The 9230-nt window shown below is 41.8% G+C and overlaps 1 protein-coding gene across 1 annotated transcript in view; it reads right to left on the bottom strand.

Moving 5' to 3' along the window:
* LOC137421109 (death-associated protein kinase 2-like) overlaps nt 1–9230 on the bottom strand; it is a 150800-nt gene that overhangs the window by 44628 nt on the left and 96942 nt on the right. The window contains exons 4-5 of the mRNA XM_068106835.2: nt 6644–6782; nt 2735–2864 (exon numbers count right to left, since the gene is read on the bottom strand). Of these exons, the coding sequence (XP_067962936.2) occupies nt 2735–2864; nt 6644–6782 (269 nt within the window). The remainder of the gene's footprint in view (nt 1–2734; nt 2865–6643; nt 6783–9230) is intronic.

Genomic DNA, 9230 nt, shown 5'->3' with positions numbered 1-9230 from the left:
TGCACCAGTGAAAGAGATAGATTCCCTTCATTCCCACTCCCAAAACTTCATTCCCACTCCCAAAACTTCATTCCCACTCCCAAAACTTCCATTCCCATTCCCAAAACCTCCCTTCCAATTGCCAACTGCATTTTGGGCGGTTTTCTTCAACCACCATTGGCCACGAGGCAGGGTTGGGGAAGAAAGGCGTGTCTCCACCTCGTCATAGAGGGGAGGAGTGAGCCAGCCCCGAACAACCAACCGAGCATGGGGGGTTTGGTTTGAGAGGGCGGAGGAAGAGCGATCGGGGAGGTTCGCAAAGGTTCAAGGGTGGGGCTATATATAACCCATGAGAGACGCCCCCAAGAGAGATGAGCTTTTACAGAGGAGAGACGAGTACAAAGGAAAGAGCTGGGTCGTCAGAGCAAGAGCGCGTAGAGAGGTCCATGACAAGAGCTGAGTTGGTCGTCAGGGGTGGTCAGTGGTTGCGTTCAGTGGTTGCGTTGGAGAAAGAGTGGTTGGACAAACAAAAGAGAGAGGAGAGAACCCGTCACACCAGACCCCCCACCAGCGCGTCGGCTCCGACCGTGATCCGAACCGTGATCCGACCCGTGATCCGACGCGTGATCCCGCGCACACGACAGGATCGGTGGCATCAGCGGCCGTCGAGGTCCAGCCCGACGTCCCGTGCGGGATCAAGCTCCAGCCAGCTCCGTGCCGTCCTCCCCCTCCAGCCACACACCTCCTTCCAGCCAATCCACTCTGCAATTCCCCGTGTGAGTCGTCTTTGTTTGTTCTGTCCTGGGTAGGTAATTAAGCTTGTATAAGGAATTCACTGTGTCACCTGCGTCTCATGTCCCTGTACATAATCGTGACTGCTCCTTCTTGATTATATGTGTAAATAATAAATCCAATTACTCTTCTGTACGTCTTCTCGTCTTATTCCTTTTTCCTCTTTGTATTCGGTCGCTTTAGAGTTTTCCCGATTGAATAGCGGTGGCGCGATCCAGCCAAAGTTTGGGGTGAATCGGGTGAGTTGGAGAAGAATCGGGGGAACTGTTAGGTCGCGGTAATACACCACCGCTCAGTCAAAATAACATCTTGTCCGCGACCCCGTAACAATATATATATATATATATATATATATATATATATATATATATATATATATATATATATATATATATGTATATATATATATATATATTCATATACATATATATTCATATACATATATATATATATATACATATACATATATACATATACATATACCTTTTTAAATCTAAAAAATGGCAATTCGTACAACAAAACCTGGATAACGTTACGACATCCAATGCTTTGTTGCAACACAGTCTCTGTGACTGGTTGAGGACGTATCCCAGATTTTGGTGTTGGAAGACTTGTTAAAATCAAGGAGATGTGAACAAAAGAGAAGTACAAGCAGATACTGCAGCACCATACAGTTCTTCGTCAAAATCGCTTAATCGGACGAGGATTCATTTTCCAACAAGATAATGATATAAAACACATTTCAACGAGAACAGCACTCGGTAGAGCACATACAGTACCTCTGCCAGGCTGAACAGTTTGTTTTGTATCCACTGATAGGCCGGATCTGGATTCGGACCTGAACCAAAATCTTTCCGGCTTGTTCTTGTTACCTCACTAACTAATCTCCCAAGTTTAGTCATAACTCATCCACAACTTTTTTTAATATCATGTTGTTATATGTCCCTTTTTGTCTGATCTCTCAGTGGTGAAGAATCACTTAAAAACTTAAATAACTATCGTATCCGAATCCATATTCAGATCTTCACCAAAATCAAATTGATTCGGTCTTGTCAAATACCCAATCTGTCCACGAAGTTTCGTCCAAATCAGTCAACAACGTTTTGAGATATCTTGTTCACAGACAAACAAACAGACAGACAAACAAACAAAAACACAGACAGGGGTGAAAAAATAACCTCCATCCACCTTCGGTGTCGAAGGGAAATGGAGTAAAACAGTATTTGGAGAATGAAGTTACAGCTGTTGTGTTCCAAGTGTTAGCAGGGCCACACCAGTGTCCAAAAATGGGTCCCATCGACGCCAATGGGATTAATCGGTAACAGAGAAGAACAAGAGGAATCCAACTAACCTTGCATAACTGTGGAATGTTCTACAGGATATTTGGCACAATATTCCTGAAAGAGAGTTTCAGTCGTATGGAGGATTTTGACTTATCATCATCATTTTGTATGCAGCCTGTGGCTGCTGGTTGCATCATTTTCTGTGGGCGCGGTTGCCGCTGATGCAATGCCTCTCTATAACCAATCATCTGGTACTCATTTTGCCGACCTCGGAAGGATGGCAGGCTGAGTCAACCCAAAAGGTGTTAATTCAACGGCATGACAGGGACTGGAACTCAGGACGCTAAGATCTCAAGCCAGCCACCTTAACCGTTATGCCAGCACCGGGCTATTACCCTAAAGTATGAATATCATTGGAATAACCCAAACTGCACAAATACATATTATACAAAGATGGCGGGAGAGAGGGAGATAAAGAGAGAAAGAGACAGAGAGACAGAGAGAAATACGATTCTTTCTGATGTGCTATATGTCAAAACGAAACGGCACCATCAAAACTAAACATTATGATCAATGAATAGAATGCAAATATTACACAGTTGAAGGAATGATAATAATCATCAAAAAAATATTTTGAAACACATATACAAACAATAGATGCTACCAAAGGTAAAACTCACCCACAAACTCGGCTGTTCCACAGATGCTTTTGAATTCGACTATGTCTGTCAGTCTTCTTGCCAAACCAAAGTCAATGAGCTTTATTTGGGGCTGTGGATTACTCCTGTGCAGCAGCATGATGTTTTCTGGCTTGAAGCAGCACAAATGCACGTAAGTATCTCACTCTCACACACACATACACACAGACGTACACCACCCCACAAACACCGCATCTCACACACACACACACACACACACACACACACACACACACACACACACACACACACACACACACACACCCTGCAAACACCCCATCACACATTCACACACACAGGCACATACACATACACACACACACACCCCCTGCAAACACCCCATCACACATTCACACACACATTCACATACACACATACATACACACAGACATACACCACCCCACAAAAACACCGCATCTCACACACACACACACACACACACACACACACACACACACACACACACACACACACACACACACACACACACACACACACACACACACACACACACATCAGCAGAATGCTGCATTTTTGCTCACTTTACAAACACTCAGCACATTTCCTGCTGTTTGATGCACATTTATATCACCAATATAAACCATTGTTTTCAGTGCAGATTCACCTTCAACATCAGTGATCACATATTCAGCTATATAGATGTATGTTCAGTAAAACACCCAAAACGGTGCTAATTCATCTTCACTTCACCCCAACCTTCTCCGAAGAGGTCATGAGAGCATTCACCTGCTCCTCGGCCTCTTAGCTCTGACTGAGAATAAAAGTATTGTGAGTCACCACGACTATCAATCATAGCAAAATCCTCTTCACTCAACCACAAATGGTGAGTACAGTAAATCACTGTAATGTATATACTAATTTCATGCTTGTTTTCTTCTGTTTATTTCTTATTTGAATGTTTTATGACATGCATGTACTGTTTCATGTATGTTATGCACAGTAGGGCGTTTATTACCATTCAAAAATAACCATTCAATTTAACAGACTCCCTTTCCCCTATTAGTCCGTTAAATCAAGGTTTTACTGTACATACATTACCTTCAGAAAGTATTCACACCCTTGACGTTTCACATTTTGTTGTGTTATAGCCTGAATTTAAAATGAATGAATTTTTTGTCACTGATCTATACACAATACCACGTAATGTCAAACTGGAGATTTTTTTTTTTTTAAAGAAAATACTACAAATTAATTACAAATGAAAAGCTGAAATGTCTCGAGTCAATAAGTATTCAACCCCTTTGCTATGACACTCCAAATTGAGCTCAGGTGTATCCAATTTCCTTTGACCATCCTTAAGATGTCTCCACTACTTATTTGGAGTCCACATGTGGCCAATTCAATTGATTGGACATGATTTAGAAAGAAACACACCTTTCTATATAGGCTCCCAAAGGTGACAGTGCATGTCAGAGCAGAAAATCTACCGTGAAGTCCAAGGAATAGTCCATAGAACTATGAGATATAATTATGAGGAGGCATCGATCTGGAGAAGGGTATAAAAAAATTCCTAGTGTTGAAAGTTCTGAAGAGCACAGTGAGCTCCACCATTCGGAATTGGAAAGAAAATGAAACTACCCAGACTCTTCCTAGATCTGGCCATCCGACTAAACTGAGCATCCGGGCAAGAAGGACCTTTGTCAGCCTGGAGACCAAGAACCCAATGACCACTCTGACAGAACTACAGAGTTCCTTGGTTGAGATGGGAGAACCTGCCAGAAGGACAACGGTCTATGCAGCACTTCACATTTCTATGTTTTATGGGAGAGTGGCCAGACAGAAGGCACTCTTGAGAAAAAGGCACATGACAGCATGCCTGGAGTTTGCAAAACGGCACGCGAGCATGAAGCAACATATTCTGTGGTCTGATCAGATAAAAATTGAACTTTTTGGCTTGAATGCAAAGCGCTCCATCTAGCGGAAAACAAGCACAGCTCATCACCCATCTAACACACTCCCCACCATGAAGCATGGGGGTAGCAGCATCATGCTATGGGGATGCTTTTCAGCGGCAGGGACTGGGAGACTTGTAAAGACAGAAGGAACAATAAATGGAGCCAAATACAGGCAAATCCTTGAGGAGAACCAGCTTCAGAATGCAAAACACCTTAGATTGTGGTGAAGATTTACATTCTAACAGGACAATGACCCTAAGCATAGCGCCAAATCAACACTGGAATGACTTCAGAACAAAAACATGAAAGTCATTGAGTGGCCCAGCCAAAGCCCAGACTTGAATCACATTGAGAATCTGTGGAGAGACTTGGAGTTGACAGACGCTCCTCATACAAATGGACAGACAGATCTTGAGCAAATCTACAAGGAGGAATGGGAGAAACTCCCAAATCCAGATGTGGAAAGCTGATACAGACAGACCCAAGTAGACTCCAAGCTGTAATCGCTGTCAAAGGCGCTTCGAATAATTATTGATTCAGGGGGTTGAATTCTTATGTAAATTAGATATTTCTATATTTCTTTTTTAATTATTGAGTAAAGAATTCCAATTTTTTTTTATACTTTGACATTATGGGGTATTATGTGTAGATCAATGACAAAAAAAATCTCAATTTAATCCATTTTAAAATCAGGCTGTAACCCAATACAATGTGGAAAAAAAAATCAAGGTGTGAATACTTTCTGAAGGTACTGTACATCAAAGCCTGCGGCAATCTGCCAGGCAGCTCTCCATCACGCATATTTTTTTGCCCTGTTGCCTCCACCTCAAGAGCACCAGCACCATCTTCTACTTCTTTTGGTTCCCCCTCAGTGCACGACTCATCAGCGACCTCACTTGCGATTTCTTCTGCGCCCTCACCTACATTCTTTTCGATGCATGACTCATCAGCACCCTGACCTGCATCATCGACAGAGGAGTTCATCGAGTTCACTGGATTTTAATTCTTCATCATAATAATCATTGGAAAGTTGCATGTGTTTGTGTAAATAAAAAATTGAAACGATACTTGCTGTTGTTGTTGTTATTTATTTTTACCTTTATGGTGTGGTTGGTTAAGCACTTTTAATAAAGTGTAATCGCATTCCTTTAATACTCATCGGAAGCTGTATGTGGTTTTGTCGGGTTATTTTTATTTATAAGCATTTTTTTAATGAAACTGTAATCATGCGCGTTCACGGTGGAAAGTTTTTCAAACTTTTAGAAATTACCCCTATGAATCAGGAACTGCCAGGAACCTATTCCTGCTTTTTCCATTGAAACAAGGCCCCGACATTCACGGTGTTGACATTCGTGGCTTCGGCATTCACATCTTTTTTCCTGAACCAGGAACCTCCGGGAACCTATCCCCCCTTTTCCCATTGAAAGAATGCCCCCATATTCGCAGATTCGACATTCGCGGCATTTTCCAGGAATGTATCCCCCACGAATGTCGGGGTCTGACAATATGTATATGTATATATACTGTACATACATGTACATATGTATACATAGTGAACGTGAGCCACTCGTCCATTACCTTTTATTTTTGGATGAGTTTGCTGAATACTTGAACGTGTGAGCCACTCGATGAGTTTGTTGAACACATCAAGCTGCTGCACATTATTCAATTAAAACATTGGAATTTTGTAAACTGGAGCTTCAATACTGTGTACTAGTAAATTGAGAGTACTAAACTAGATTGTAGCGAATGTTCAAAATCTGAGGTTTGTAGAGCACAAAAATTGTCCAGCTCTTTCGAATGAGTTTTGCAAGTAAAATGGAATGTTAACAATCTGTTCCAGTCATTGGAGTGGTTAGTTTTGCCTCACCCATCATTCCTGCTCTCATGTATATTTGACTTTCACACATCCCCCAAAATTAGTGCTTGTACACTTGGCAGCTGTGTGAATGGTTTGAAAGATTTTGTAACTCACCTTGAGGTCTAGGTGCACAATACTGCAGGAATGTAGATACACAACTCCCTCAAGGATTTGTTTCAGGAATCCTGTAGCCTCTTGTTCATTTAGGGACTCCTTTTGAGCCAAAAAGTCAAACAGTTCTCCTCCAGACACACTGTGAGGGTCATGGCAGGAAAGAGTGACACACAGATAAAATTATATGGCTGCCTCAATCCTTCCATCTTAATAAAGAAATGTATTATTGACTGTGTGAATCACATCTAATTTCAAATTAAAACTGTCTTGGCAATGTACATATTATGCATGTAAAAATGGAAGAGTATCCACGATGTTTGACCTATCCACCCCATTGTTTTCGCCTCCATCCCCACCGCTTCTCCTCTTTCTTCCCTGTTTTACATTTCTCCCCTACTTTCCGTTTTTCTCTGACCCCCGCTTTGCGGGGAAAAATGGCCTCTAAACGGTGGTTTTTTTTCCGTTTTTCTCTGACCACCCACATGTATTATATCTAATATATAAAGCTGTTTCTAACCATTGATTCACTCATCTCACTGATATGAATGTTTAATACCTTCTAGATGGGGTAGAAAGCTGCAATTTTCCCATACTGCTGCAACTCACGCCAATATTGCGGGGGTGGGGGAGACCACAAATCCGTTGGAAATTTTTCGGAAACGAAAATATCCTCAGATAAAAGTCGGCCTTTGCAGCCTCGCTCTGCTCATAGTGAGTAACGTGACCCAACACAATGGGGCATCATGTGATCCTGTGGGCGCTGGTGTTTCTCGGTTGTATGGCGGTATGATTCGGGAAGTGTTTGGATTTGTGTCACTTACCAACGATGTGCAGTAAAAAGTAGGAAGTCCTTTATCATTTACAGATGGTGTACAATGGCAAACAAATGTTACAGTGTATATTTCAAAACATTGCACATTTACATTTACAGTCTGACCTCTGTAGAGCTATAGATTGTGGGCCAAACAAGCAAAATGTGTCTAGTTTTTTACTTTTGTGACCCACCTCTGGTATCTAGCTGAAATTTTGCATATATTTAGTTGAAAAATCACTTTAAAAGAATTCATAACTCATCAGTGCAAAAAGTTGCACATTAATTAGTTATGCTAATTTAAAAAACTGTAGCATCATCTTGTGTACATTAATATATAGCTGTGTACAACTGAATGGGAATTCAAAATATAAAGTATGTTGTCTATGTAGAGATGGGAAATTGTCCAGGAGTGTGGGTGACCGAGGTCCTACATCCCCTCACACACATACACATCTCGTATTTTTTATTTATGTTCCTCACAATTCTGTCTCTCTTATTCACACAGACAGACATATATATATATATATATATATATATATATATATATATATATATATATATATATATATATATATATATATATATATATATATATATATATATATATATATATACAACACAACACAACAGGCATTTTAAGGCCATTTTCCCTGCAAGAGCGGGGGTTAGCCTTGCGGTCCCCATGACAATGTTTTCCATTTTGCCCTATTTTCTGCATCTCCCCTTGTTAACCCCCTTCCCCGCATTTCTTCTTCGACCATCTTTAGCCAAGTCTTTCTCAGTCTTCCCCATCCTCTACTTCCTTCTACATTCATTTCCATTACTCTTCTCAACCAGTCACTTTCATCCTTCCTCAACACATGACCAAACCATCTCAACCTGTTTCTCTTCACAGCATCCATCACAGGCTCTATTCCCATCATCTTTCACAATTCATCATTTGTCTTCCTCTCTCTCAACGATACTCCACACATCCACCGAACCATTTGCATTTCCACCCTTTCCAGCCTTCGTTGCTGCTCTACGTTCATTACCCATGTCTCGCTCCCATAAATCATAACACTTCTCACACATGCAGCATACACCATTCCCTTCAGCTTCAATGACACTCCCCTCCTTGTCAGCACGCCACTCAGTTCCCGAAACTTCTTCCATGCACATCTCACTCAAGCAACCATTGCCGAGTCTGATCCACCTTCTCCATTCAGCATGTCTCCTAGGTAACAAAATGTTTTCACACCTTCCAGCTTCACGCCATCTCCAAGATCCAACTCAACATTTCCTCCATCTGCATCTCCCTCTGTGCACACCTTACACTTGAATGTAGCTGCCACACTGGTTAATGACCCTCTCAAACCACTACATTTTTGATGAACCCACTCAGCGCACATTGTACATTGAATGGAATTCACTCCGACACCCTTCCTGCACACAGCACACGGCCACTTCCCAGTTCTTTCCACCTCACCACATGCTTTACCACTTGCCATCAGCTTCGTTTTTCCGATATTCACCTTCAGACCTTTTGTCTCCATACATTCCTTCCACTTGTTCATCTTCTCCTTCAGTCCATCCAAACTTTCTGCAATCAACACCAGATCATCTGCATACAACAACTCCCACGGTAAACCCTCCTTTACGTTCTGAGCCAGCACCTCCATCACAGCTACAAATAGTAGTGGACTTAGTACCGCCCCTGATGCACTCCCACCTTCACCTCAAACTCACCACTGTTCCCGTCCTTCGTCCTTACAGCTGTGCGCGCTCTTTTGT

This window comes from Myxine glutinosa, chromosome 2 (assembly GCF_964187855.1).
Source record: "Myxine glutinosa chromosome 2, kmMyxGlut1.1, whole genome shotgun sequence".
Lineage (NCBI taxonomy): Eukaryota > Metazoa > Chordata > Myxini > Myxiniformes > Myxinidae > Myxine > Myxine glutinosa.
This window is presented reverse-complemented; position numbering and strand designations above follow the sequence as displayed.